A 27995-nucleotide genomic window follows, 5' to 3' on the forward strand; every position below is an offset into this window, starting at 1 on the left:
ATATGGCATTTTACATTTCCTCACCCCAAGGGCTTGGTGCTGCTGCTCAGGGCAACTCTCTGCCCTGAAATAGCCACATCTTACTGGGGAAAAGAGCTGGTTTCCAGCAGAGCAGGTCAGTCCTTTGCAACGATAGGAGGAAGCAGCAAATCTAAGCGTTACCCCTTACGCCGAGGCACGCAAGGGCAGAGATGCTGGTGGCTGGAGCACGCAGCTCCCCTCCGTATCAAGATTCGACAGCACTGTGCTGTGTGAGACGGGGAGCACTGCCCAGGAGCTGCTCCTCCTTGCCCTCGGGCATCCTGCACACACGCACCCCTGCAACTTTTTGCCCCCTTGGTGCACTCCAGGACTTTTTGAGCAGTGAGCAGGTGCCAGCTATTTTGTATGGACTTGCAGCAGGGCAGCTGCGGTGGAAGAGACTGGCTCTGCCTCAAGCTGGAGGTGTTCATCCGTGGTCCTTTCTGCTCAGAGAGCGATCCGAGGGGGTTCAGCAGCCCCACTCTCTCCAGGTGACCACCACCCCAAAGAAACTCAGCTTCTTGTAGCCATCAGCAAGCACACACCAAGCAGAGCAGCTTTATATAAGAAGGACAGACCCCAGGACAACAGATCTGCTCCACTTCCACCACTTAATGCCACTTTCTGCACATCGCTTGGTGCCAAAATTTGGCACCAGCCCTGCCTTGGGTGGCTGGAGCCGGGACAGGCAGATTTAGTTGAGACTGTGCAGACTTATTTCGGCACAGGGCCCTTCTTCCCTGCCCGCCCTCGGAGCTGGGATGAGCCACGCTCTTCCTGGCAGGCCCTGAGCAGCAGCGCCCAGACACTCCTCTGCTTCCCAGCCACCAAGGCAGACTGGGAGGCAGTGGTCCCGGCATTCCCATGGGAGAGGCATCTCCAGGAGCCCTGGCTGGGTCCAAACGGAGACATTTCACACTGCACTGAGCTGTAGGAGGGCTGGATATACAGCTCCCCTCTCGCCCAGTGCAAAGCAGGGGGGTCTCCATCCTTGGAGAGCAGCTTTTAAGTCCCCTTTGGGGCAGTCTTCTGCTTCTGTCCACCAGCAAGGCAGAGCCTGGACCACGGAGGAACCCAGCAAGGATCACCTGGGTCCCTCTCAGCGCTGCCAGCTCCAAATACCTGGAATCCCAGCTCTGCCCCAAGGTTGGCCGCAGATGGGGCTGCCCAGCCTTGCAGGACAGTGGTTCCCGGAACAGACGTCTGGGGCCACGCGTGACTCGGCCCTGAGTCACCCACTCCCTGTGGCCCAGCCCCACCGCACCCGGCCCCAACCCGCACCAGGGCGGTGTGGGTGTGGAGCCAGCCCTCTCCTCTGGCTCCATCCCACTGCCTGGCATGTTGCAGGACTAATCCTGCTCCTGAGCTCAGCAGCAGGTCAGTCCAGCAAGCTACACCCAGCGTCGGGTCACCTCTTTTGCTCGGGACAAACCAAGGGGACCTGAACAACCAACCCTCCACCCACAGACTCCAACGTGGCATCAGACAGGGACTGAATTTGGGCGCTATGGCCACACTCGCAACACCCCGCAGGGTCCGCAGCCCCCACCGCCCTCCTGCCAGGCAGTTCTGGGCACCCCACAGGCAACAAACTTCCTAAAACTGCACTATCGAGCAAAACAGAAAGTTTAATGCCTCTTTTGGTCTTCTCTAGTCATCTCTCAGCTCAGTGCCACCCCACCGGTGTGGGGGACTCCACTTGACAGCCCCGCTGGCAGGGCTGCCCGGCAATCCCCCAGCCAAGGCTCCGTCTGGAGGCTGCGAGGAGACTTCTTCATCCCGGTCGGGCTCATCCTCAGCCCTCAAATCCACAGGACGCTGCGGACCGGCTCATCCCAGTCGCTCGGGGCACAGGTCCAGCTGACAGCCAGGGTCCCGGTGATGAGACGAGAGTGGCTACATTCAACAGTTCTTCAACTGGCAGCTTTAGCTACTAGAGAAGGACATAAAGCTTGCCACTGAAGAACTGGTGCTGGTTAGCCAGGAGCGAGGCAGTGGCGCAGCACCTGGGAAGGGAACACACGGATCAGAGCCAGGATTCAACCACGCCGAGCTGAGACGTCACCCACAGCAGCCACCCCAGGCGGCAGAGCTGCTCCTCTCCTCCACCCCAGCACCAAGTCCTGATCCACCACCTTGTCCTTCCCACCAGGAAGCTCCTCAGGGCTGAGATCCCGCAGGATCCCCCCCCTCTGTCCCAGGGGATCCAGAGGCAGCTCCGACCTCAACTCTTCCCATCCCTCACCCAAAGCAGGCGGTGCATCGGCTCCGGCACCTGCAGCCGGCCTTAAAACGCAAGTGATGGGCAGGGAAATCAAGGCCATTTCTGCCGGAAAATAAGAGATAAGGCAACCTGCTCCAGGAGGGACCGGTGGCCACGGCAGGGAGGCTACCGCAGGTAGGGGTTAAGGCATTCCCCGGCTGCTCACCTCGGGCATCCGTGCTGGCAGGGTCCCACCTGGCCGGGGGCCAGCCACCGCCTGCCGGGGAAGACACTTTGGCAGGCGGCTGCTGCCAAGCCACCGCCAGGGAATTTTGGGGAGCGCAGCCTTTTTTCCGTGTCATTTTGTCAGAGAACAAGGACGCCAACCCCGGGGCCGGTGTAGGACCCCGCTGCTTCCCCCTCCGCCTGGGAAAACCCCCCTTTCCCACACCGCCCAGCGTTTCAGCTGTGTGGATTGAGTTCTGGGAAACCCCCAGGCCTCTGGCCCTGCTGGGGGGGGGGACAGACAGCCCCGGTGTGGGGACAGACAGCCTCAAGAATCCCACCCTGGTCAGCCACCGCAGTGGCTGCCCCACATCATCCTCCCGCCAGCGTCACCCCAAAGGCACTCGGGATCCCGGCTGGCCCCAGGCCTTGGCAGGCGGCGGGGCAAGGCCGGAGTCCCGGTGGGTGTCGCGGCGGGGGGCTGCGGGGAGGCTCACGGTGCGGGGCCGGTGGCGGCGGCCGGGACGCAGCGGCGGTGGCGGCGGGGCCTGGCGGGGATGCCGAGCATTCCTGGCGTGCCGGGTACATCTGGTCCGGATTCCAGCGAGCGGGTCCCGGCCCTGCTCCACCCCCGCCGGCCCGTGAATCAGCACCCGCCGCTGAGCCACCGGCCCCGCCAAGCACCGGGGCCCTGGCGGCACCGGGGGCTGACGAGGGGGGGGGGAACCTGCCGGTAACAGGGCTCTCCCCCCATCCCTTCTCGGCACCGACAGACCCCACCGGCACCAGGAAGGGCCCCGGTGGGAGGTCGCCCCGCTAATAAAAACCCGCTGTGCTCTCAGCTAGTGTCCCTCTCCCGGTTTAACCGGGTCACCCCCCCCCCCCCCGCAACGTCTCCCCTCTCGATAAAACCGATTCCCCCTCCCCCACTAACGGAGACATCTCCCCCCCGCGTCGCTTCACGGGAAAGCCGGTCCCTTCGCTCCCCGTCCCCCCCGCGGGACACCCCGCCGACCTCCCGCCCCCTCCGCTGCCCGGGATGCTCCGGTCCGTGCCCACGGCGGGGAGCGGCCTCGGGTCAAAGTCTGGCCAGCCCGGTCCCGGAGTGAAGGTCACCCCCGGGGCGGCCACCGCCCGGCGCGGGGCGGCCCCGCCCGCGGCCCCGCCCGCCCCACCGGGACCCCCCGGAGAGGGGACCGCACCCCGGTCCCAACCCCCCCCCCCCGCTCCCCCTACCCCGCCCCGCCGCCACCGGGGACGAGGCCGCCCGGCCCAGACGTCGCCCGCAGATCCCCGGGAGGGTCGCATCGAGCCGAGCCGCCGCCCCCACCCTGCCCTACCGCCGCCCTGCCCCGGGGAAAGGTGACCTTCCCCGGCGGGACTACGGGGCGCGGACGGAGCTGCCGGGCCCCTCGACCCCCGGCACACCGGCGACCCCACGCGGGGTTCGGCTGCCTTTAACCCTCGCTCCAGCACAGCACGGCCCCGCCGGACCCACCTGCCCGGCGCGGCCCGGCCCGGTGCCACCGCCCCGCTGCGGCCCGGCCCGGCCCGGCCCGGCCCGACCCGGTGCCGCCGCCGCCTCCCCCCCCGCCGCCGCGCGCGCCGGCTCCCGTCTCGGATCAGCTGGCGGAGTCATGACGCAGCCACCCACCGGCCCCACCCCTGACCAATCACCTCCCGGCACGGCCGGCGTTCGCCCCCCCCCCCCCCCCCCCCCCCCCGCCGCGATTGCTACTCTCATCCGCCAATAGCGACCCAGGACGGCACGCCGTTTAGCCAATGGGAAGGCAAAGCCGACGTTCTGCCCCGCCCACCCCGATGGGGGAGCGGTGGGCTCGCCGCCGGACAACCGGCGGTTGCCTAGGAAACGGCTGGGCCCGCCCTACCGCGGGGCATGCCGGGAGGTGTAGTGCGGCGCGGCGCTCCCGGCATGCCCCGCGTGCTGTGAGTTGGCATTTTCAAGAGGGTGAAGGAGGCGGCGGGAGGGCGGCTCTTAAAGGGCCCGGCCCTCCCGGCGGGCCCCTGACGGGGCGCGGCGCTGTCGCGGGGCCGCCCCGGCCGCCCCCTCCCGCCTTCGGGGTGGGTGCCGCCCGCGCCTTGCAGAGCTGGGGCCGGTGACACAGCCCCGATTCCGAGAAGTTGCTCTAAGTCGGCGGCCAATCAGAAGTGAGCGCTCTCCCCGCGCACCAATCGGCGGGCGCGGGAGGCGGGGCCGAGGGAACTCGACTGACCCCGATGACTTGGCAGCGCCGCGCGATGACTGGACAACTTCTTTAAAAGGGCCGCGCCCTCCGCGCCGCCCGCGGGGCGCGGATGGGGGAGCGGAGCGCTGGGGCGGCCCGGTCCGGCAAGAGGGACCCACCCGCTGGCCCGCGGTCAGCCACGGCGCTCCCGGCCGGGCTGGCTGCTGCGGGCCGAGCCGGTGAGGGGGGGGAGCGGGGAGGAGGCGCGGGGGGCGTTGTCGGTGGCTGCGGCGCCCGCGGCGCCCCTTTAAGGACGTTTCCTGCCCTTCGCCCCAGTAACAGCTGATTGCAGCGGGCAGGGGGCGGGGGGGCCAATGGGCTGCCTCCACGTCCCACCCACGTGACTCCCACGCGCCGCCGCCGCGCCATGCGGCGCTGCCCGGCGGGAGCCCCCTGCGTCCTTAAAGGGGCCGCGCGGGCTCCGGCCGCAGGAGGGTGCCCGGGCAGCCTCCCCCGCGGGCAGCGGTGCACCCGGCGGCCCCCCCCCGCGCCGGCCCCGTCCCGCTGGGGCGGGAGAGCCCAGGCGTCGTCCGGTCGCTGGCTGCAGGACCTGGCTCGGTTCACAGGGACCGGAGCCGGGCAGTGCTCGGCTGGCAGCCCGCGGGAACTGCGCTGAGCCCCGCGGAGAGGAGAGCGGGAGGGCTCCGGGGCGGAGGGAGGGAAGGGTGGCGGGGGGGGCCTGGACCCGCTTCCCCTGCACCGGCTTCCCCCGCCCCGGCACTCACCTGCTGCCGGTGGGGTCCACAGCCGCCGCCCGCCGCGGGGACCCCTTTAAGGCCGGCTGCCTCGTCAGCGCGGCTCGCCCGATTCCAGCTGACAGCCCGGAGCGCCTTTGACGTCACGGTGACCTCAACCAGCCGCCGCGGCGCTGCCGCGTCATGCCCCACCGCCTGCCCATGTATAGGCACCGCGCCCCGGCCCTTGCGCAACAACCCCCCCCCCCGGCCCGTTCCCCCCCCCCCCCCTTCCCCGGCCTCGGGCGGCCGCTGGAGGGAGCCCGGCCCCGTGTCCCGAGCGGGGCCCCGGGCCCCCGCTGCGGCAGCCCCCGGGGGTACCGGGACTCGGGGGGGGGGTTTGCCCCGTTCCCCCCCCCCCCCCGGGCACATGGCGGCGCGGCGGCCGCATGTGACCGCCGTCACCTGACCAACATGGCCGGGGCCCCCGCCGCCGCCCGCCGCGGCTGAGCCCGCTGCCGCCGCCGCCGCCGTCAGGTAACGCGGGGCCGCGGGGGTCCCGGGGCGGTGAGGGACCCCCCCTCCCCACACATACACACACCCCCCCCCGGGATGAGTTCGTGGGCCTGTGGGGCTCAAACCGGCTCTGCCCCCCCCCCCTCCCTCCCTCCCACTCCGGCCCCGGTAGCGAGGGCCCTGTGGGGCCCGGGGCTCGGGCACCGTGCTGGGGGTTGCCTCTCCGGCTGTGTCCCCCCCCCCCCCCGGCTCGGTGCTAGGGATGTGCTTCTTGCTGATGGGTGTCCTCTAGTGTCACTTCCCGGGGGCTCTGGAGGTGCCATCGTGTCCCCCCCCCCCTCCCTGGCCCTGGGATTGTAGAGGTCCCATCGTGTCACCTCCTCCAGCACCGAGGCTGGGGAGGTCCCATCGTGTCCCCCCCGCACCAGCCCTGGGGCTGCAGATGTCCCACCGTGTCCCCCTCCCTGGTCCTGGGGCTGTGGAGGTCCCGTTGTGTGTCCCCCGCCGGCCCTGGGGCTGGCGTAGGTGCCATCGTGTCCCCCCTCCTCAGCCCCGGTGCTGCAGAGGTCCCGTTGTGTCCCCCCACCACCTGCAGATGTCCCATCTTGTTCCCCCTCCCTGGCCCTGGAGCTGTGGAAGCCCCATCGTGTCCCCCCACCACCTGCAGAGGTGCCATCATGTCCCCCCTCCCTGGCTGTGGAGGTGCCATTGCATCTCTCCCACCGGCCCTGGGGCTGCAGATATCCCATCGTGTCCCTTTTCCCAGCACTCGGGCTTTGCAGGTCCCATCATGTCCCCCCAGTGGTCCCATCACATCCCCCTCCCTGGCCCTGGGGCTGCGGAGGTCCCACTGTGTCCCCCTCCCTGCCTGTGGAGATCCCATCTTGTCCCCACCAGCCAGGGCCGATCCCTTCTCAACCCCTCCCCAGTGCAACTCCTTTTGACCAAGCTCCTAAAACCAGCTTTTTGTTCACCTGAGCGGCAACGGGGAAGTGAGACTTGCTGCATGGCGCCTGCTCGGCGGGGGAGCCGGGGCTCCGGTGGGGAGGGCAGGGACGGCGCCACGCTCGTCCGCTCGCTCACAGCCTCTCTGGGCCACCTTTCTTCCAGCAGAAGCCAATATGGACGGCTTCCTCCAGAGCGTGGAGAAGGACCTGAACATCGACCGCCGGCAGCTGGCCGCCGCTGCCGAGAGGACCCACGTTACCGCCTTCGTCCCGGTGAAATGGCTGGCGAGCCTCAAAGAGCGCCGGGTGCTGCCCGGCTTGTGCCCGCGGCCGGAGGGGCTGAGCGACGTGGAGGTGAGGACGTTCCTGCAGCACTCCGTGCAGAAGTTGCCTGCGGGCTGGACCCGGGTGGAAATCCACGGGCTGCGGAAGGAGCGGCTGGCCTACCCGCTGCGGGTGCAGCCCCCCACCTCCGACCAGCGTAACGGCGGCCCGGAGAACCTGCACGGCTTCATGCAGAGCGTCGCCTCTCAGAATTACCGAAACCTGTGGCGCCGGGCTCACTGCCTCTACGTGCGGCCGTACCGGCACGCTGACGCGCCGCCCACCATGCCGGCCCTGGATGTGCTACGGGCCGCCCTGCAGAAGGCTTACGGCTGCCCCGTCCTTCAGGTGGGCAAGAGCGCGTCCGGTGCTTCCCCCGCCAAGGAGAGCGTGGCGGCCGCCAAGGGGGTGCCCTCCTGCCCCAACGTGCTGCAGGCAGAAGCTCTGCTGGAGTCGGCCAACATGCTGTACGTCATCTACCCTTACGTGCAGTACTGTTTGCATGACATCGTGACTTTCAGCCCGGCCAAGCTCACCAACAGCCACGCCAAAATCCTCTTCCTCCTCTTCCACGTGCTGCAGGCCATGAGGGCTTGTCACCAGGCGGGTCTGGCTTGCGGCGCCTTTTCCCTTCGGGACGTGGCTGTGGATGAGAAGCTGTGCAGCCGGCTCCGTGTGAACTTCAGAGAGTACGAGGGACCGAAGAAGGAGGAAGCGAATCTGGAGGCTGGTCTGGAACGAATGAGCGAGCGAAGCGGCGCTGGCGTGCGAGGGCAGGAGGCGAGGTGCACCGCCTGCCAGAAGGACCTCCGAGACCTGGTGTTACAGTGGGTACACGGGCAGGTCAGCAACTTTGACTACCTTATGCGACTAAACAGTTTGGCTGGGAGGAGAATGGGAGACCCCAATTATCACCCGGTTCTTCCGTGGGTGGTGGACTTCACTACCAAAAACGGCAAGTTCAGGGACCTAAGGAAATCCAAGTTCCGACTCAACAAGGGAGACAAGCAGCTGGACTTCACCTATGAGATGACCAAGCAGGCATTTGTTGCTGGTGGATCAAGTGGGGAGCAGCTCCATGTCCCCCATCACATCTCCGACGTCCTTTCGGATATCACCTACTACGTGTACACGGCTCGGAGGACACCCAAGGCAGTGCTGTGCTGCCACGTGAGGTCCCAGTGGGAGCCCAATGAGTATCCAGCCAGCATGGAGCGCATGCAGAGCTGGACCCCAGATGAGTGCATCCCGGAGTTTTATACGGACCCCTCCATCTTCCGATCCATCCATCCGGACATGCCTGACCTGGACGTGCCATCTTGGTGTAGCTCCTACGAGGAATTCATTGAAGTCCACCGCATGCTGCTTGAGAGCCGGGAAGTTTCTCAGGACCTCCACCACTGGATCGATCTCACTTTTGGGTACAAGCTGCTTGGGAAGGATGCTGTCAAGGAAAAGAACGTCTGCCTCCATCTAGTAGACAACCACACGCATCTGACGACTTACGGGGTTGTGCAGCTCTTTGACCAGCCGCATCCCAGGCGCATGGTGGGACCTGCCTACACACCTGCTGAAGCTCCAGCCATTGCCCGGCCTCTTCTCCAGAACATCAGGGAGACTGTGTTTTTGGAGGATATCCAAGGCCAGGTGACGGATGCAGTTAATGGGCTGGTCCTGGAGGCTACTCCTAGTGAAACCACCTGGTCTGGGGAGAAACCCGTCGCTGGTGAGGATGATCTGGAGCAAGGCACGGAAGCCCTGGATTCGATTTCTGCTACTAGTAGAACTGCTGATCAGCCCTGCGCCGCTGTGCCTTCAGCACAGCCCTCCACCCTCCCTGCTTATGCTGCCGAAGGCAAAACCTCAGGTGTCCGACCTCTCCGTCGGAGCAAGGCAGGTGCTGTGGATCAGGTTGACATGAAGATCACCCTTCCTGAAGGCTTCAATCCGCTCCAGGCCCTGGAAGAACTGGAGAAACTGGACAATTTCTTGGCTAAAGGCTTAAGCAGTGAGATGCAGCTAATGGAGCAGCCGTGGGAAGAGCTGCCCCTGGGTCTCTCGGACCTCTTCCAGAGGGACATGCAAGCTTTGGGCATTCTGGTAGCTGAGATTATATTTGCACCAAGGATTCGTCCTTCAAAGCCTGACGCATCCCTGTTGGAGCGGTTCCTGATGGTGCGTAATCTGTGTCGCTACCATCCCAAGGAGATCCCGGCCCCGCTCCAGCATGTGCTGCACGTCCTGCTGCAGCTGAGCGTGCCAGTGGAGAAGCTTCTGAAGACCAGGCTGGGCAAGGGCGCAGTGCAGCTGTTTGAATACAAACCCATCTCCCAGGGCCTCCCCCCACCCTGTCCCACGCAGCTCCTCAGTCCCTTCAGCTCTATTGTCCCCTTCCCCACATACTTCCCAGCCCTGCACAAATTTATTTTCACCTATCAGGCAAAGAAGATAGAAGATGAAGGTCAGGGCCGGGAACTTGTTTTCCAGCTGTGGCAGCAGCTGGAGGGGATCCTTTCTGAAATCACTCCTGAAGGCTTGGAGATTCTTCTGCCCTTCATATTATCTCTGATGTCCGAGGAGAATACCGCTGTCTACGCAGCGTGGTATCTCTTTGAACCTATAGCTAAATCCCTAGGTCCGAAGAATGCCAATAAATACTTGCTCAAGCCATTGATCGGAGCATATGAGACCCCCTGCTACCGTCACGGCAGGTTCTACCTCTACACAGACTGCTTTGTCGCCCAGCTGATAGTGCGCCTGGGGCTGCAGTCCTTCCTCCTGAACCTGCTGCCGCACATCCTGCAGATACTCGTTGGCATCGAGAGCTCACGGGAGGAGAGCAAATCCCTCCTTGGCACGGCTGAAGATGATGAAAGCGGAGGAGAAAGCCCGGTGTCGTGCGTGTTTGGGGAGGAGATCAAAATGGATGTGGAGCACAGCTCCGCTGCCCTCGACCTCCTCGACTACACCTCTGGTGTCAGCTTCCATGACCAAGCCTACCTGCCCGAGAGCGAGGACTTCCAGAGCGGCCTCTATGTCGGGGAGTCCCTGCAGCCTCAGGAGCAGGAATCGCTCAGCCTTGGGCGGCTGAGTGACAAGAGCAGTGCCAGCGAGGTGTCCCTGGGAGAGGACAGACCTGCAGACGGAGATTCCCAGAAGGACAAGAGCAGCTTGAAGTCGATGGACAGCAGCCAGGACCTGAAACAGAGCGAGGACTCTGAGGAGGAGGAAGAGGGGCACGATGAAGAGGAGCATGATGACGCCACGGTTGATGCGGAGCTGACGGTGGCCGTGGATGCTGGTGCCTCTGTGGATGTCACCCTGGCTGATGACAGCAGCGAGCCAGAGGACGGAGAGGGAGAGGAGCTCCCGGATCACTCTGATGACAAAGAGCAGACAATACTCCTGGGTAAGACCCTGCTAGCCTTGAGCCTTTCTGCCGAGCATGGCAAACACCCAGTAAAGCAGTGAGTGGGAGAAGGGGAGAGCATGGGAAGAAGTGGGTCCAGATTTGGGGGCTGTCTGTGGTCCCAGCTTGGGGACAGCGATGAAACCAGTGTAAAAGGCCAGGTCTCCACGGAAGCGTGCGGATCTGAGACCCGGGAAGCTGCCTGCAGGGCAGGCAGGGTCTGGGCAGCAGCCGGGTGATAGCTAATCTGCACTGTGCTGGGCTCTGTCCTTGCAACTGTTTTTGTTTTGCAGACACAGCCTGTAAGATGGTGAGGTGGCTCTCAGCCAAGCTGGGTCCTACTGTCACGTCCCGCTTCATTGCCAGGAACCTGCTCCGTCTGCTCACGTCCTGCTACGTCGGTAATGTCTGCTCCTCGGACCCCAGGGTCCCGGGGTGGGCTGTGCCCCAAAACAGTCTGCTGGGTGCCTGGTGGCTTGGGTGTAGCCTGCTGCTTCAGCTCATGATGTTGTCTCTGGGCAGGCCCTACCAGGCAGCAGTTTGTACCAAGCAACGAGGAGAACAGTCCCCTGAGTACAGGAAATATCTACCAAAAACGGCCAGTGCTGGGAGATCAGGTGTCCAAGCCAGTGCTGGCCTGTCTTGTGCATGTGGCGTACCTGTACGGAGAGCCTGTCCTCACCTACCAGTACCTGCCCTACATCAGCTACCTGGTTAGTATTGCCTTTTCTCCTCTTCTTACGTGTGTTGGGGTGAGAGCTGTGTCCGGGCACAAAAGGAGGATGCACAGAAAATAGTCCAGCCTCACCAGGAGTCTCCTGCATAAAAATTTGCGCTTGGTTGAGCTCCATCTCAGCCAGTGTGGGCTGAGCAGCTCTGGCTGCGTTGGCCGAGAAGGGCTGTGCTGATGCAGCCAGAAGAGGCACTTTTACCCTCTGCCATAAGCTCCGGACCGCTTCCAGCGAAGCACGCGGCTGCGTACGTGAGCTTTGCTCTTTAGCAAGCCTCGGCCACCGTGGACCTGCATTGGGCTGCTGCAGCCCCTCCTTCCCCATTTCAGCCGGGGGCTTTCCCTGTCAGACCCATTGCTGGCACGTGTGAAGCCAGAGAAAAAGGTTTTCTTTTGCTTTGCTGGGCGATTGTGCGAAAACGGAGCTGGCACAAGGGTGGGGTTGTGATAATGGGCAGGCGGAGCAGCTTGGGCTGCTGCGGGATTGCTGGAGCAAGTGGTTTTAGAGGTCTGTATGGGTAGATAGGGGATGAGCTGGGGAGAGGCTAAGGGAGGTTTTTCAACTGTATAAAAAATACTGGCAAGACTTACAAACTTTTCAGCTTGAAATTCATAGCTGAATAGCAAGAAGAAAATGTGTGTAATGCAGCTGGTTGAAAAACCAATTTTTCATCAAAAAGAATGCCCTTGAATGTTTTAAACAGGCTTATTTTTCATATTGCTCCCTTCTTAGTGGTTATAAACACTTCGGTTATGGATTCTTGTTTAAATGGAAAACTTCAATAGCTTTTTGATAATTTAAACGTAGAGGAAAAGAGGCCACAGCTGTTCATTTAAAGAAAACAAAAAGGCATTGTCAGTTTTTCCAGTGTTGAAGGGGAGATTTTTCAGGGGAGAAAATCCCATTTTTCAGCAAAATCATTCTCCACCCAGTTGCAATCATAGCTCCAGCTGTTCTGCTTTGCCTTACTAAACTTAATGCTTGGGGTGCTGGGGGGATTAATACCCCCGTGAACAGCGTTTGGCAACCTGATATTAAAGCGATGAAGCTTGCGGGTCACAAATAGGATAAAGTCAATCCTTCTTGCAGGATTTGGCAGAGTGGATATTTTGTGAGAGGAAGAGCTTCTGTGATGAGCTGGAAGATGGCAGGTGTACAAGAAATATAGCGGAAACTGGGAATTGTTTGTGGTTTTTCTTATTGGCTCTCTTTTCTTGGGTGTTTGATTTGTCTAGGAGTTAGGACAGTCTAGAAAGAAATCTTTTAGTGTTGCTGCTGATGTCGTTAGCTCTTTGGCATTGCAGTAACCAGCATTGGTACGTTGTCAGCAAAAAAGGATGTGCTCTTCTGCCTCATGAAATTATTAGCAGCTGGATTTCTAGAAGTCAGCAGCAGGTTTGCCCAGAATCTGTGCTTGGATATTTCATGCAAGGACTGTTCCTCTGCAGTCTGTGCATCCGGGCTCAACATGGCATGGGATGAAGACACTGATTCTTGCTTTAAGTTGCGAGTATGTAATCGGTTTCTCCTCCTCCTGTGCTGGCAAACGATGCTCTGGGGTGTCCAAGCTGGTGATGGTCTGGGCCAGTCTGGGGTTGTCCCTCTCCCCTCCGAGTTTCCCAGCTGTCGGAGCATCCTGCAGGGAGATGCCCTCCAGAGGATGCGTGCAAGCTTGGGAATGTCACGCCCCATTCTCTCCAGGCTCATCTGTTGTGCTGACATCTGTCCGTCAGTTTTCAGGCTTATCCCTTGAGTGCAAGACATGAGTTGCTGTTGAGACTCAGTGCTCAGGTTCTTCTTCCAGGGACTGTGACCAGCACTACCGTGCCGGGTTTTGAGGCTGAGCTCGGGTGATCCTGGGGTCACCCTTGATGTGTCCTGCTGGGGAGATGGTGGCCCTGGCACTGAAGGGACTCCTTTTGCAGGTTGCACCCAGTGGTGGGTCCGGTGGTGGCCGGCTGAACAGTCGGAAGGAGGCAGGGCTCCTGGCTGCTGTGACGCTGACTCAGAAGATTGTCGTGTGTCTCTCAGACACCACGCTGATGGACATTCTCCCCAAGATCAACCAGGAGGTGCTGCTCCCGGTGCTGGGCTTCCTCACTTCGCTGGCCGTTGGGTAAGCGCTGCAGTCTGCCGTGCCTTCAGCCGGGATCGGCACAACTCAAAATCGGGGATTTAGAAATGGTTCTGTGAGGGCCTTAACGCTCCTGGGGTTGTGGGGCTGCTCCTGCCCTGATGTGCACCTCCTTGCACTGGTACACAGCGTGCACGTAGAGCTTGTGCTGCTCAAGACCTTCTGATAACACAGACAAGGCAGGAAGCACGAGGAGGGGAAAAAGGGATATGTGAAGGGCAAGCTGGTAATGGATGTCCTCTTCAGTTTCCCCAGTGGTGCCCAGGCCCGTATTGTCCTGTGTGTTAAGACAATCAGCCTAATTGCCTTGATCTGCCTGCGGATTGGGCAGGAGATGGTGCAGCAGCATTTGAGTGACACAGTGAGAAACTTCTTTGGGGCATTCTCACTGCTGCAGGAGCTGCAAGACCAGGTCAGTGATGTTGGAGACGTCTTCCTGCTGTCCCCCAGTACCCAGCTGCAGGAATGTGATGGGCATACCTGTATACACCAGTACTGGTGTCAGCAGCGTCCAGCCCAGGCTGTGTTTGTGTAATTAACTATGTGGTGAGAGCATCTGATCTTGGGTATCTTCCTGTTTTCTCTTGTCCAGGGGTTGACGGCAGAGTCACTGAGCAGCTGTGAGGTGCCGGTGATGGAGGTGCCCCTTTCGGATGGGAAGCTGCTGGCCCTGGATCCAACTGTGCTGATGGAGTTACAGAAGGTGTTTAACCCTGAGATGGCCTACATCACCTACATCCCCTTCTCTTGCTTGCTAGGTATGGCTTGGCCACCATTTCCTAGGATTTGTGAGAGAGCTCTGTGCTCTGCGCACGCGTGCTGGACCTGAACTCAGGAGAAGTCAGAGGGCGTAGGGCTGCTGGAGGAAACTCACAGCTTCTACGCTGTGGCTTGGTCTGCTGGTTGGGTTGGGAGCCCACTGGGCTTCAGGCTGCTTTGGCTGGGAGCAGCACGTGGCTGGCTTGTGGGGTACGTGTTCACAGCCCTGTGCCGACCCTTGTTTTGTTGCGGGGACAGCGATGATGGGAAAATTCTTTCCCTTGAAGCCATGTTCTCTCTCTTCAGGTGACGTTATCCGGATGGTTGTGCCCAACCACTCGCTGGTTGAGAAGCTGGCCAGCCTCTACCTGGAGAATGTGAACCCCAAGAGCCTGCAGGTCGTTGGCCTGGAACAAACACCGAGTGTGGTGGGCTCAGACCAAGATACGCGAGGGACTGAGCCCTTCGCTAGCCACCATGAGGACAGTCACTCTGGTACTTTTGGGAGCGTGTTGGTAGGGAACCGCATCCAGGTCCCTGTGGACACACAGCGCGAGGGTCTTGGCTTACTTCGCCTCAGTGCTGGCACTGATGGCTTTATTCCCAGCTCATCCAGCGAGGAGAATGCCCTGAAGCATGACCTTCCTCGCAGCACCCACATGCTGTGTGGGAACTGGCTGGCCTACTGGCAGTATGAGATTGGGGTGAGCCAACACGACCCCCGCTTCCATTTCCACCAGATCAAGCTGCAGAGTTTCTCAGGGCATTCAGGGGCCATCAAGTGCGTGGCACCGCTTAGCAGCGAGGACTTCTTCCTTAGTGGCAGCAAGGACAAAACTGTCCGCCTTTGGCCATTATACAACTACGGGGATGGCACCAGTGAGGTGCCACCGCGCTTCACGTACGCCGAGCACAAGAAGTCAGTTTTCTACGTGAGCCAGCTGGAGGCATCGCAGCACGTGGTGAGCTGTGATGGGACCGTACACATCTGGGACCAGTTCACAGGTAAGAAGGGAAAGGGTGAGGGCTGGCTGGAGTGAACTGGTCCAGTCCTTAAAGACAGAGGGGCCATACTGAGTTTTGATGGCTCCTGTTAAAAACCAGTGCAGAACTGGAGATTTGCTGCGTACCTTCTCCGTACATCTACTGCTGTAACCTCTCCGTCATGTTTTCACAGGCAAACTTCTCCGGACTTTTGATGAATTAGACAGCAAAGTCCCCATCACAGCTGTGACCACCATGCCACCTCCCTATCACAGCATCTCTGTGGCCAGTGCAGACTCTGTGCTGCGGTTCATCGATCACAGGAAGCCAGGACTACAGGTAGGGAATCTGGCGTCTGTGAGCCACCCTCCTCCATCCGTGTGCCTTAATGATGTGATCATGGCGGGCCCAAAGCCAGCCGTGATGCCTCCATGAAAGCCAGCTGGGCCTTGTCCCCTAAATGCTGGATCTCCTAGATCTTCGGACCCGCAGTAGCTGGACTCTCTCTCTTGCAGCATGAGTTTCGCCTGGCCAGTGGGGTGAGCGCTGGGCTCATCCGCTGCTTGGCTGTCAGTCCGAACGGGCGCAGCGTTATGGCTGGCTTCTCCTCTGGTTTCATTGTGCTGCTGGACACCAGGACAGGACTCATCATGCGGGGTTGGCCTGCCCATGAGGGAGACATCCTGCAGATCAAGGTGAGAGGTCCGGCTGGGATCAGGGTGAGGGGCTGCTTTGTGGGCCTCATTGATCCACTGAGGTTGCGTGGAGCATCCTTCTGGCACGCGCTGCTTGGCAGGGCTTGTCTGCTCCATCCTCTGGGCGTTGCTCCATCCCTTGCTGTGTCCCTAAGAGGCTGCTCAAGCTCTCCTGCCCCATGGTTAGTGCTGTGGGCGGCTGTTCTTGGTCCAGCGTGAGCTGAACGGAGGTCAGCTCTCCCAGGTGTCGGTCCCTGCCAAGCAGGTCTGCAGCAGGGGCAGGGAGGAGACACGTCTCCCGTGAAGAAGCGAATGTGTTGCTTTCTCCGCAGGGCTCTCAGCCCCCCTGGGAGAGCGTCGCTCTAATGAGTAACTCTTGTCCATATTTACCTGCCCTCAGAGAGCAGCGTTGGGGCTCCCATGTCCTCGACCCAAACGCAGGTTAAGCAAAGTTCAGCAGTGTGGGTTGTTTACCCTCTCACTAGCCCTGCTAATAAGCAGCTCCAGGCTTCTCCTACCATCAGCAGTGTTTTCCACTGTGAGAGCGCCTCTCAATTCCTTTTCCTGACAAGGAAAATAATTTGACAGGTGGTTTGATGGAGAGGGAGACCGCATGATAACCTCTTTACCCACTGCAGTAGTAACAGATGATAAATTAGTTGTGCTGAGTATCAGGATGTTACTGAGAAGAGACACAGCCCGTCTCTTGGAGGATAGTGCTAGGGGAGGTTGCCAGCTACCAGAGAGCCCTGTAGCTTCCAGTGTCCACCCAGATGCCTTGTTAATGCTGCTCAGTACCATCAGTTGCTTGGAAATGGCTGGGACTGTCCCAAGGAATTGCACTGGGACTGTTGGATTATTGGCAGCTACCTGCCAATCTCATTTGCAGGATGAGATTGGGAGTTTTTACTTCATCAGCGTTGGTTCACTGGCCTTTCCTCTCCTGCAGGCTGCAGAGGGCAATGTGCTCATCAGCTCCTCTTCGGATCATTCCCTGACTGTCTGGAAAGAACTGGAGCAGAAACCTGTGCGCCACTACAAATCTGCATCTGAACCCATCCACGCGTTTGACCTCTACGGCAACGAAGTGGTCACTGGCACTGTGGCCAACAAGATTGGTGTCTACTCCATGCTGGAGTCCTCAGCCCTGCCCATCAGCACGACCAAGCTGAGCTCGGAGAATTTTCGGGGTACGCTGACCAGCCTGGCGGTGCTGCCCACGAAATGCCATCTCCTGCTGGGCTCGGACAACGGCGTCATACGCCTCCTGGCGTAGTGACCTCCGGCCCAGGAGCTTGTGGCTGTCCCACAGCACTGGTGGTAGAGCTGAAAGCCGGCAGCATCGCTTACGGAGGAGGGAGAGTTAGATGTTTCTGAACAGAGGATGCGGGGGGGGAGGTGTACTTGTTAGTGAGCGCTCGGTAAAGCATCTCTAACCTCTTTCTGTATCTTTAAAATGAAAAAAGCCATAACTGAGAAACCTCCACTGCTGCTGGGAGAGATACTGGGCGTTGTAGGTCACTGTCACCCCTGCAGAGAGGCCTGGAGCTTTCCGTACCATGTGTGCCTGATCCCCAGGGGACTGTGAGCTGCCCTCCAGAGTAATATGGACCACAGGTATCCTCCCTCCTTCAGTTAAGGAGTGAGAGGTGCCCCTTGGCAAGAACACAACAATATAGCTACTGCCATCTGCACTTGCCCTTCACTTCCACTCCTGAACCACTGAACAGTCTTATTAGGATAGCATAAGCTGGGCCTGGGAACTGCCGCCTTCGGAGCTGCGTGGTGCCAGGCATCTCCTCCTCCTGTGGTCTGTGTTCAAAGCCCAGAGGATGTACTTTATTAACTTTACGTTCTGCCGGCTGAGTTAGGGCCTGTATGGGAGGAGGAGAGGTTAACTAGAGCACTTCTGCTGCCTTACTGGCTCCAGGGCACAGTCTGGAATGGAAGTCAGCCAAGGCACAAACTCCATCTGCTCTGCCAGTTCATTTAAGAATGGGCTGCTGCAGAGGGACAGTTTGGGATGGGAACGCGACCCTCTAGGGAGGCCAGAACTAGATGCTTCCATGAGGATTTTGGCTTCTGGAGCGGTAGGGTAGGGATGGACTCTTGTTAGTTCCTACCCCAGCAGCACTGCATCCTCTGATTATCTAAGAGGTGAGGAATGCCCTGTGTGCCACGCACTGGCAGTGTTTCTCAAGAAATCCTCTCCTTTGTGCTGGTCAGACACCTGGGGAAGACAGGACAGCAAACAGGTGCTCAGTTTTGTCCCCTCCTGCCCTTGTAGGGTGAGAGCCAGGAGGCATGATCCAGCATGGTCTCCTTCTGACCTTCCTTTTGGGACAGCACCGTCTGTTCCCACCCCAAAGGTGAGGAGAGTGCTCTTTGACCCCACAGTAGGAGCAGTTGCCTCACTTCTATTGCAGCCCTTTTCCCATCCATCCTTCAGCCTAGTCAGAGCCAATATCAGGGGAGCGGGAAGCTCTTATCTTGGGCAGAGGAGGTGCCTGCTGTGGGTTGTCCTAGGAGGGGAAAGGGCTTTCATCCAGCTGCCGGTTCGTCTGAGCCACCTGCAGTTGGGAAAGCTGCCCTTCGCTTCCAGGTAGGGTGGGGAGGTGAGCAGTTGGCCCTTGCTATCCTTCCCTACCCAAGGGGAGCTCTCAGTCCCTTGTTGCCTATTAACCATTTGCAATAGATGTAAATATTTACTTCTAATAAACTCTTTGAAAGAGATGCACAGATGGGTGTGTGGGGAAGCTCTGTGCTGGAGGGGTCCACGTGCGGTGCGGTACAGGGCTGGGTGTGCTGGCTGCAGCTCCCCTGCTCTCGCAGCCAAAGCTAAAGCTCTGCATTCGGGCACCTCTTGTGTTCCTGGGTGAGCTGGAGGAGGGATGCTGTGAAGATGCCCTGGATGTAAGGTAGGACTGTGCTGCACAGGGTCTTGGATCTACTTTCCAAGGGGAAGTAGCTCCCCGTGTTGCAGCAGCATGTCCCAAAGTAGTTTCTGGTTGCAGAGCTCAGACCTGTCAGTTCCACTCCTTCCCAGTGTCTGGGGTGAATTTGGGAACCAAGAGCTGCTGCGAGGAATGGATGACTGCAAGCACTGCAGTCCCATTGGCGTTCCCCACTGCTCCTTAGTGACTCCTCTCACACTGAGGACATGGACAGAGCCGAGAAGGATCACCATCACTTCTGCATACGGCAGAAAACTGCACAGGACAGGACCGCTGGAGTTCTGCCCGTCCCCGAGACTCTTCCTCCATGCCACAGCGGTGCGTGCGTGCCGTGGAGCCCGGCACCGGGGCCAGCTGCCCCGGCAGAGCTCTGGTGTGTGCTGTGCCCCAGGGGAGGTACCAGCTGCTCTTGGCTCAGTCCAGCCTGAGCATTGCCGCCTCTTGCTCGGGTATGTGGCCACGGGGCCTTGGGCAGCAGCCATCTGTTAAAACCAGTGCCTCGTGCTTGCTGCAGCAGAAGCAGCTGGGATACAGGGAGTAAATATCTGGGGTTTTCTGCAAAGAAAATTCCAAAACCAGAGCACCCTGTGGCAATAAATACCAAGCCCTACGTTTTCACTGAAGATTATGAATAAAAGAGCACATTCCCAGCACAGGGAGTATACAGAAAGCAGAGCCACTACTAGGGACAACCAACTTTGCGTGTCACTTCTGCTGATGGGAGTTTTGGAGCTGGTAAACTGGGTGTTAATATTGTCTTGAGGGTACAGCAGCCCAAAGTGTCTCCCCATCTCCAAATGCAGCACAAATTCACTCTTATCCCCCAAACAAATGTTTAACCGGATGCTGTAGGTCAATATTTGCCTGCCAAATTCTCAAATGGGGTGGTGCCGAAGGTCGCTGCCGGCGGGTAGAAGTGGGCTGGACAAGAGACTGTGTTTGCCCCACGCAGAGCTATCGGCCGGGCTAAAGCAGGTGCCAGCTCCAACGTGGACGTGAACAACCTCAGGTAAGAGGCAAATGAACAAGGATTTGACAGTAAATGGGGGCTTCTCCAACGAGTAATAGTGCCTCTCCAGGAGAGGGGGGTGAATTTGGCAGAGGGTTAAAGGATGGGCACCATCAGGGAGAAAAGGGACATTCGGCGTTATATGTGGCTGCAGGATTTGGGGTGAGGGAAAAGGGGGAATGAAATGGCCTCAAGTTTTGCTTCTTTCACTTGGCAACTGGGGTCACAACCCGGCAGTTTCGGGTGAAAGCAAGGACTGCTTGGAGAGTGGAAAGCAGCCCCAGGAATTAAGTGTATGGCAGCTGTGCTGAGGGCTGGGCTTTGGCATGGAGGCTTTATGCTAAGAAGAAGATATGTTATTTCTGTTTAAAAGGGAAAAGTGGCCGTGTGAAGCAGTGGCCAGGGTATGGGTGGGGTTTTATCCATGGCCCTGGAAGCCCTGCTCCCACTGTCCCATACAGGAATTGGAGCGCGGGGGTGGGAGAGGCTGGGTTTGCCAGCAAAGGGGGAAGGCGAGTGCTGGGAAGGGGAGGACTCTATTCCAGGACATATTGCTGAGAAACTGCTCTGGTATTGCATTTTCTACCTGCAAAGTCCCTGCCAGACAGCACTTGCTGAGTGCCTGCAACCCCTCTGAGGCAGGTTAGTATCCCTTTTCCCAAGAGCCTGCGGCACAGCTGGGGATGCTGTGCTTCTACCTTGGTGGTTTGCATGGGAAAGGAGCAGAGGCTCTTGTCTTCTTCCAGAGGCACAGTATGTGCAGGACTGATTAGGGAAATACCATTTGCAATCCAGAGAAATAAGGGCAATGGGGTCAGAAATGCAGGATCCAAGCAAGAGAGCGTCATGTAGGAGCCTGGCTGCGGTTACAGCTCTGCTCCGGTGCGGGTCCCTGTTCCTTTCTGATTTTGCTGCCTTGGCATTGGACCCAGGAGTCCTGTGTTGTTTCTTTGCAGCATTGTTCATCTCCCTACTGCTTTCTGCAAGCTCCTGCGCCAACCTGTTTGGCCAGGTTGATAATTTTCTCCCTGTAGACCTGAATAGGCTCAGCTTGCTGCTGCCAGGCAGCTGGAAATAACTTCTCTCTCGGCTGGTCCTTCTGTTCCAGAAATATGATGTTCCTCTGGGGTCTGTGGCTGCTCTGCCTGTCTGCTCTGCACAGTCACCTAAGGGTAAGTTCCTTCACTCCAGTGATGGTGGGGGCCTCTGCTGTGGGAGCACAGCCCTCTCCCCAGTCAGCAAAGGGCAAGGGGAGTGAGGTGGCTCTCCTGCACCGGACCATGGGGCAAATACCGCCCGATGCTTCTGCCTGAGAAGCCCTGGAAGGCAGACTGGTGGAGGACACTGCTTCTCTGCTATGGGGTTAGCCTGTGCCCCAGTGCAGCAAGGTTTCTGATCTTTTTCCCAGCTAATACAGCTGTGGATATGCTCATTATTCAAGTGAATTACTGTAGAAAATCTTTGGAAACTTGGCTTCAACTGTATTTAGTGACCCTGACCTTCAGGGGTTAACAGGAGGTTGTTTAATAACAGCTTTTTTTCCCTCCCATTTTAAATCTGGATCCCCGTCAGATCTGAGATTGCAAAACCACACTGCTCACTCTCTAGAGGATACATTATTTTCTACCCTTCTGACCTGGTCCCTTTCTAAACAAATCCAGCATTTGCAGTCTCTCCCAGCTCCTGCTCACTTCCACCTCCCCACGGTGAACCCCACCGCCTCTGGATCCACATCCTAAAGCCCTACCCATGCTGTAGCAATGCGGAGGCTGGTACCAGTCTCTGACCTGGCCCCACAGGAGTGTTAGGAGTGGAGGCAGAAAAGACTTGACTCTGGAAATTCAGAGGAAATTATCTGGGATCTGACACTGTTTGTTGTTTGGGTTTTTTTCCCCCCTACAGTTTTTTTCCGCACATGCCATTGAGCAAAAGCGTCTCTTCTTAGACAAGGATGGGGAGCTGAAGGTAAGCAATGACTGGTTCCACCCAAGGGGACTGAACTTATGCTGTGGTATTTGCAATTGTTTTCCAGTTTGTCCTGAGATGGGATGAGCCCAGGCAGTGCAATCTAGCAGCGCCAGAGCAATGAGAAAGTCCTCCTTTCCGCAGGCTTCCCCGCACACTTCACAGCTGCTGCCAATGCTGTGCTCCTTTGTGTTGGAAGCTCCAGCCTAAATAACTGGGCAGCATGTGGAGTAAACATCATCAGCTGGTGTGTACAGGGTTTGGCAGGTAGATTATTTCATTTCTGATTGATAAGGGAAGATGAAGAAAACTAGCTATGAGGGTGACAGAGAGAAAGACCCATAGCTGATGCTATCCACTGAGCCTGGCTCTGACAGTGCAGAGCTCCTGCAGTAGAGGAATGTCATCCGGATGCTGGTGGGAACAGAGAGATCTGAGGTAAAAAGCATGTGTTTAAGACCATGCAAATGTGAGGACAGTACCAGCAGTGCTATAGGCTAAAGCTTAGAAAACTGGAAAATGAGGGATTTGGAGAGAAAAGGGATGGAATAGAACAGACAAGTCAAGAAGAGACAGATGCCTGGAGGAGGATTTCAGCCAAAACGGATCAAGGCTGTGACAGCAGTAGAGGGTGCTGACCGATGCACGAGGCAGACTGGCAGTCCTAAAATATGTGAGAGGAGGTGGTGAAATCAAGGTTGAGGATGATGATTTAGTTTATAGATCGGTGTAGGCACAGGACGTGCTGAGCGGGTGGTGGTTCCTGCCCTCAAAGAATGCCTGTTGGGCTCGTTTGCCTGGGGCAGGCCCCGAGAGCAAGTGGAGGGGCAACCACTGCAAGACCCTCACTTGGTCCATTTTCCCAGGATACAAGACCCTGTTTTCCATACTCATTGAGGTGCTTTTAACCTCAAGGTTAAAAGGCAAACTGAAGTGAATACACCACCAGAGTAGAGAAGCTGGAGAGTTTTCTCAGCCCATTTAGGTGCGCAGTAAAGCCCATGAGGTTGTTTCTCCACAGGACGTGAAAAGCGCTGGAGTTGTACAGTCTGCTCTGCAGGAAGCCATCCCACCCATGCCGAGCGCAGGGATGGCAGACATTACCTATGACAACTTCCAGGAGATCGATGGACCCATGTTACCTTTCACCACCGCACTGCCAGACATGAGGAATGACTGGAACCCAGAAGATGAAGTCATAGCTGGGGCTGTGGGCTGTCATGAACAGCAACCATCTGGGGAAACTGCCTCTTCTGAAGAGGAAGGAGAGGCTGAAGATAAAAGCTGCGAGATGACTTGGAAGAAGAGCCAGAGGCTAGCAGATGGCTTGATGAGATTCAGCATCGATCTCCTGAGAGAAGTCCAGCTGGAGTCCAACAGAACCAATGTGATCTTATCACCCTTCAGCATCGCCCTCGCCTTGTCTCACCTGGCACTGGGTAACTTCTAAGTTACAAAAGCACTGGTTCCTGCCCTGCCCCTCCTGGAGGCACAAGGAACCAATGTGCAAAATGCAAAGATTAAATATGGCACCTTCCACTTAATCTTACTCCTGCGGCTTTAATTAGGTATGGTTACAATTGAAGCTGTCCTCCGTGGCCCATGCTGAGGGTCCTATTGTCAGGTTTCTCCAGCCTCTTTTGTAAGGCACAGTACATTTCCAACAGGAGGCAGCTAGGGTAATATCCCTGTTTTCCACTACATGGGCATGAACTAACAGGAATTTGACTTTGCTTTTTAGGAGCAGCAAATCAGACAGAGAAGCATCTGCTGGAGGCGATGCATCTGGAGTCGGTGCCCTGTGTCCACCACATGTTGGGCACCCTTCGCAGAAGGCTCGCAGAATCCACCCTCAGCCTTGCGTCGCGTCTGTACCTGCAGAAAGGTGAGAGCTGGCACAGGAGGGTCTGTACTGGTGTAGGATAAAACTCTTGGTGACAGAGAGTGATGGAAGCACACTGCCATACCAGATGTCTCTACTTCCCTAAGCACTCCTCCTGGGGGGTATCATGCCACTAGCTGAGCTACTGAGCAAATTTTTTCAAGGTCTGATGACTTTATGTGGAATTCTTCCCCTCTGCCAGGATTTGAGGTGAAAGAGAAGTTCCTGGAGGATTCAGAGAAATTCTACGAGGCAAAAGCCATGACCCTTTCTGGGATCAGTGAGGATGACCTCATAGCCATAAACAAGTGGGTAAAGGAAGCAACTAATGGGCAAATACCCACCTTCCTACAGCAGCTCCCTGAAAACACAGTGATGCTCTTGCTCAATGCAATCCATTTCCACGGTGAGCTCCACAGGCCTTACTTTTCAAGCCTGATCATCCAGAGGAATAGTTCGAAATCTACTAGTTTTCCACCAGCACTGTAGCTGAATGGCATCTCCTTTCATTGCTTCCTGCTAGTCAATCTGCTTGTCCTTTCCTTGTACATCTGCCATTGCTCTTGCTTAGATTTCTTTACAGTAATGATTCCAAACTGCTTCATATGTGCTAAAAATGTTACTTGACAGCAGAGCCGGAATGCAGCAGGTGGAACCTGCAGTATTTTTGCCTCGTGGTTCAGGATCCCAGACAGCGGCACATCACTGCTCATCTTAACCAGGTCACATGCAACTCACTACACACCAACCACAGAGCTTGGAGGCAGCTTCTGTGGATCTCTTTTTGACTACAGCACAGTGGTCAGGCACATCTTCCTCTTTTAATTCCCGGAGGGTTGTGCGTGTAAACAGACCAAACACTCACTTCTGGGGTAAATCTGCAAATGCATTAGTTTGGTTTTGGAGCACTGTTTCACCCTAGACAGCACAAAGGCAATACTCTTCATTTTTCAAAGTGCAAACATCCTTTACTTCATAGCCTTCAGTAATCTCCCACACTGAGGCATGAGGATTAATCCTCATTCTTTTTGCTATTCTATAGTCCCTCTCTGGAAGAGAAGAGCTTTGTGCTGTTAGGGGTCTTCCAGCCTTGGTACTGACTTCTCTTTGCTGTATTTCTACTTGTCTGGTCACTATCTGCCTTGTTGGAGAACTCATGATAGGAGGAGTGTCAGCTAGGCAGTTTCTGTTTTCCTACCTAAATTTAACTTTCTTGAATTCTAAACTTTTATTTTGATAGGGTTTTGGAGGAGTCAGTTTGATGCTAGCTTCACTGGGCCAGATGTATTCCACCTTGACAATGAGTTCGTGGTCCCAGTTGAGATGATGAAAGCCCAGAAGTACTCCCTGAGCTGGTTTACACTAGAGTCCCAGGACATTCAGGTAGGGCTCTGTTAGGAGCACTACAAGTTTTGACTGGAATTTCTTCTCGCTATTGTATTTCACTGACTGCAACTATTCTCTCCAAGAACCCAAATGTATTTTAACAGGCATAGCACACAAAAATTTAATAAGCATCCTTTGTCTTTGCTTCTAGTAAGAATGTTGAATCTTCATTCTCAATCTCTAGGGAAAACCACAAGGAGAGATTCCCACTAAGTGGGAATTAATGGAGATTTAAAGCCCTGAGTTAAAGATAAATGAGGAAGTATGGAAAGGAGTTCCCTCAGACAGTGCATGTACTGTTGGAGCCCTTCAGAATACAGCCAGCGTGGGTACGATGTTTGTGCACGTGGGCTTCCACCCCACCATGTGTTCAATCTTTACCAGTCAATAGCTAAATACTAAAATCTGATGCTGTTATTCCAACAAACATTCTCCCCTGAAGAAATCAGATACCTCCTTCCCACTAGGCTGTTTTTCTCAGACACCTAGACTGGCTCTGTAGACCAATTAGAAAAAGACTAAATTAAAAGCATCACTTTCTGGACTTTCCTTCCTCTTCCATAAATTCTGGTTGGCTTTATTTCCAGGTGGCCAAGTTTCCCTTTAAGAGTAACATGAGTTTTGTGGTCATTGTACCAAACCAGTATACTTGGAATAACTCTCATGTGCTGGAGAACCTCCCTTACGAACAACTATGCAAGCTTTTCCCCAAAGAGGTACCCACCACAGTGAAGATCCCCAAAATAAAATTGGACTACCAGCTGGAACTCAACAAGGTTCTCAGTCAAATGGGTAAGGCCTCTAACAAGACTTGCACAGAGTAAGTGAAGCTGATCAATCTATACGGCATCTGTTCGCTGACACTAAAAACTGCCATCCTTGTTTCTAAAGCTGTGCCTCACAGCTTGCTCCAGATAACATCCAAACTTTCAACTCTTATTCCTCTCCTCCTCCTTACTCTTTGCTTGCCTAGCACCAAATGTTTTGCTCCAACAAGATGATACTATGGAGAAGGCAGCTTTCACAGTTCCTCACAATCTTTACAGGTTCTTCCTATTCCCCTATTTGTAGCCAAGACCAACTTCCACCCATGCGCCAACCTTTACCTCTTGTCATTTAACATATTGTCCAGGACATAGAAATTGCCAACAGAGAGAATGCAGATCACAAAACCTGGAACTGAGAGCTTACTGAAATAAAACACCACACACTGCATTTCCAGATGAGAATAAATTAAGAGTTCACTTTGTTTTGCAGAAGTGCTTAAAAAAAATAATCTCTGTAAAAGAGTTTCCAGCCTAGCAAGAAAGAGCCTTCAGACTTGCTGCTGCTTTTTAAGGAAGGCTCTAAGTTCTTACGCTACTATTCTAAAAGAGGTGGACAAAGCTTGTGAAAACTGTTCTGGTTTTGGTACCCTCAGCTCTTCATATTCCCCAGAGCTGGACTGCAGCTTTTGTTTCACTTGCCTGCCAGTTCTCCAGTCCTCCACGGTGGACAACACACGTAGCAACAAATTAGGCAATTGCTTTCTTTGCACAGCTTTGAGAAAAATCAGAGCTGGTGGTACCAACTGGGAAAGGTTAACCTAGTCTCATTTCTCTGTAGGCCTCCAGGAGCTGTTCACAAGCCCAAATCTCCAGAAGATCGCAGATGAACCTCTCTTTGTATCCAGTATACAGCATCAGTCTGCCCTGGAGCTTAAAGAAGATGGGGTGGAAGCATCTGCTGCTACCAGTGTTGCAATTTCACGCTCAGTCTCTGCCTTCAGCCTTGATCGGCCCTTCATCTTCATTATCTTTGAAGATGAAACAGGCATCCCGCTTTTTATAGGCAGTGTCCAGAACCCTAACCCCAATGCTGCTCCCCAGATAAAAGAGCCACGGGACTCACGTGAAGCAACAGACCCCATGCCCAAATAAGAGAGGAGGAGAGGCTAAGTGTTCTGGGACTGCTACCTGACCCTTTGGACCAGCTAAAAGAGGCCTCCTGTCCTTGGAGACCTCCCTCTGAGGCCACAGAAGGCAACCCTTGCTGTTTTCCTTTACAGATTCCTAGAGACCAGTCCTGGGATAGCCCATTCCAGCCTTGACGAGCTTCTCCAGGCTGGGGTTCCCCTCTGTTAAACCTGAAAAGCTTGCTCTGCCTGGATTTCCCTTCCAGGGCTCTCAGTCCTGGAAGGGAGACTTCCTTGTCCCCAGACTCTTATTAGAGTCTTTATTAAGCTCTTATTAGAGGCCCCCATAGCCTGGAATCATCATTAGCATCTGGCAGCTTGGACAACAGCCAGAGATATTAATATGGCTCTTCCTTCCGCAGTTCCTGTGAACAAGTCTCCCTCAAAGTGTTCCTCTGAAAACCATTTGTATCCACCTAGAAAACAATCTCTAGATCAACTGGACTAGTAACTAGTTGTCTTCTCTAGGATGCATCACAGCCATTTCCAGGCACAGGCTCTTTTCAAAGATTCCCTTTTCCCACTCCTTGGCTATTGGGATCTGATGTGCGAGGGTCTGCAGTGGGAAACCCCTTTGGATCCTTATCTCCAGCCCTTTTCCTGGGAAACTCTAGGTTCTTGGGTGATGCTAGATTTTGAGACATATTTTATAAAGTGTTTTTTAGTAATTTTTATGTTGGCAGAATAATAAAGAGTAAAGCAGAATATATTTGCTTAAGGAGTTGCATTGAAAGACCCAACAGAGAAAGAAAAAAGGCACACAGCTTGAATAATTGCAAAGATTGGGAGGAAAAAAGTCAGGGCATGACAGATGGAAAGATAGGAGGGGCTCTTGCAAAGGATCTGTTTTTTGCTATGCCTCATCACAGAGGACAACAGGGGCTCTGAGGTGAAATGGCTAATCTGTAAAGACTGTCCAAGGACCGAGTCCAATAAGTTCTGGGCATCTCACCTGCAGAGCATGGAGGGAATGCTCA

The 27995-nt window shown here is 56.5% G+C and overlaps 3 protein-coding genes across 5 annotated transcripts; 2 read left to right on the forward strand and 1 right to left on the reverse strand.

Annotated features, from left to right (window-relative positions):
* Nucleotides 1–1631: 1631 nt before the first annotated feature.
* Nucleotides 1632–5818, reverse strand: LOC115347229 (formin-like protein 20). 2 transcript variants are annotated; one of them, XR_003925415.2, is made up of 2 exons: nucleotides 3948–4097; nucleotides 1632–2027 (listed from the first exon to the last, which is right to left on the reverse strand). XR_003925415.2 is itself a non-coding variant. In XM_030028365.2 (2 exons), the coding sequence occupies exons 1-2, from the start codon at nucleotides 5799–5801 to the stop codon at nucleotides 1998–2000; spliced, it is 411 nt and encodes a 136-aa protein (XP_029884225.1). In that variant the 5' UTR covers nucleotides 5802–5818; the 3' UTR covers nucleotides 1632–1997. The 2 variants fall into 2 exon arrangements, 1 of the variants encoding a protein (XP_029884225.1); XM_030028365.2 differs by lacking the exon at nucleotides 3948–4097 and adding an exon at nucleotides 5421–5818.
* On the forward strand, nucleotides 4696–18607 carry WDR81 (WD repeat domain 81). Its single transcript, XM_030028346.2, has 11 exons — nucleotides 4696–4874; nucleotides 6996–10565; nucleotides 10859–10966; nucleotides 11088–11278; nucleotides 13222–13412; nucleotides 13677–13842; nucleotides 14023–14188; nucleotides 14496–15194; nucleotides 15367–15512; nucleotides 15689–15868; nucleotides 16818–18607. The coding sequence occupies exons 1-11, from the start codon at nucleotides 4766–4768 to the stop codon at nucleotides 17142–17144; spliced, it is 5853 nt and encodes a 1950-aa protein (XP_029884206.1). The 5' UTR covers nucleotides 4696–4765; the 3' UTR covers nucleotides 17145–18607.
* Nucleotides 18608–19050: 443 nt separating this feature from the next.
* Nucleotides 19051–27723, forward strand: SERPINF2 (serpin family F member 2). 2 transcript variants are annotated; one of them, XM_030028360.2, is made up of 9 exons: nucleotides 19051–19831; nucleotides 20940–21003; nucleotides 21734–21796; nucleotides 22818–23235; nucleotides 23538–23681; nucleotides 23881–24084; nucleotides 24919–25061; nucleotides 25652–25856; nucleotides 26670–27723. In XM_030028360.2, exons 2-9 carry the CDS (start codon nucleotides 20944–20946, stop codon nucleotides 26981–26983), a joined length of 1551 nt encoding a protein of 516 aa, XP_029884220.1. In that variant the 5' UTR covers nucleotides 19051–19831; nucleotides 20940–20943; the 3' UTR covers nucleotides 26984–27723. The 2 variants fall into 2 exon arrangements, with proteins under 2 accessions (XP_029884220.1, XP_029884221.1); XM_030028361.2 differs by lacking the exon at nucleotides 19051–19831 and adding an exon at nucleotides 20420–20473.
* Nucleotides 27724–27995: the final 272 nt, after the last annotated feature.

The sequence above is a fragment of the Aquila chrysaetos genome, chromosome 10 (genome assembly GCF_900496995.4).
Source record: "Aquila chrysaetos chrysaetos chromosome 10, bAquChr1.4, whole genome shotgun sequence".
Classification (NCBI taxonomy): domain Eukaryota; kingdom Metazoa; phylum Chordata; class Aves; order Accipitriformes; family Accipitridae; genus Aquila; species Aquila chrysaetos.

Excerpts from the sequence above, each read along its gene's own strand:
- LOC115347229 (XM_030028365.2), bottom strand. The coding sequence starts at position 5,801 with ATGTGCCCGGGGGGGGGGGGGGAACGGGGCAAACCCCCCCCCCGAGTC. Across the intron at positions 2,028-5,420 it reads GTGGACCCCACCGGCAGCAG|GTGCTGCGCCACTGCCTCGC; the intron begins GTGAGTGCCGGG and ends TTCCCTTCCCAG.
- SERPINF2 (XM_030028360.2), top strand. The coding sequence starts at position 20,944 with ATGATGTTCCTCTGGGGTCTGTGGCTGCTCTGCCTGTCTGCTCTGCAC. Across the intron at positions 23,682-23,880 it reads GCGTCTGTACCTGCAGAAAG|GATTTGAGGTGAAAGAGAAG; the intron begins GTGAGAGCTGGC and ends CCCCTCTGCCAG. Across the intron at positions 24,085-24,918 it reads CAATGCAATCCATTTCCACG|GGTTTTGGAGGAGTCAGTTT; the intron begins GTGAGCTCCACA and ends TTATTTTGATAG.
- WDR81 (XM_030028346.2), top strand. The coding sequence starts at position 4,766 with ATGGGGGAGCGGAGCGCTGGGGCGGCCCGGTCCGGCAAGAGGGACCCA. Across the intron at positions 11,279-13,221 it reads TGCCCTACATCAGCTACCTG|GTTGCACCCAGTGGTGGGTC; the intron begins GTTAGTATTGCC and ends CTCCTTTTGCAG. Across the intron at positions 13,413-13,676 it reads CTCACTTCGCTGGCCGTTGG|TTTCCCCAGTGGTGCCCAGG; the intron begins GTAAGCGCTGCA and ends TGTCCTCTTCAG.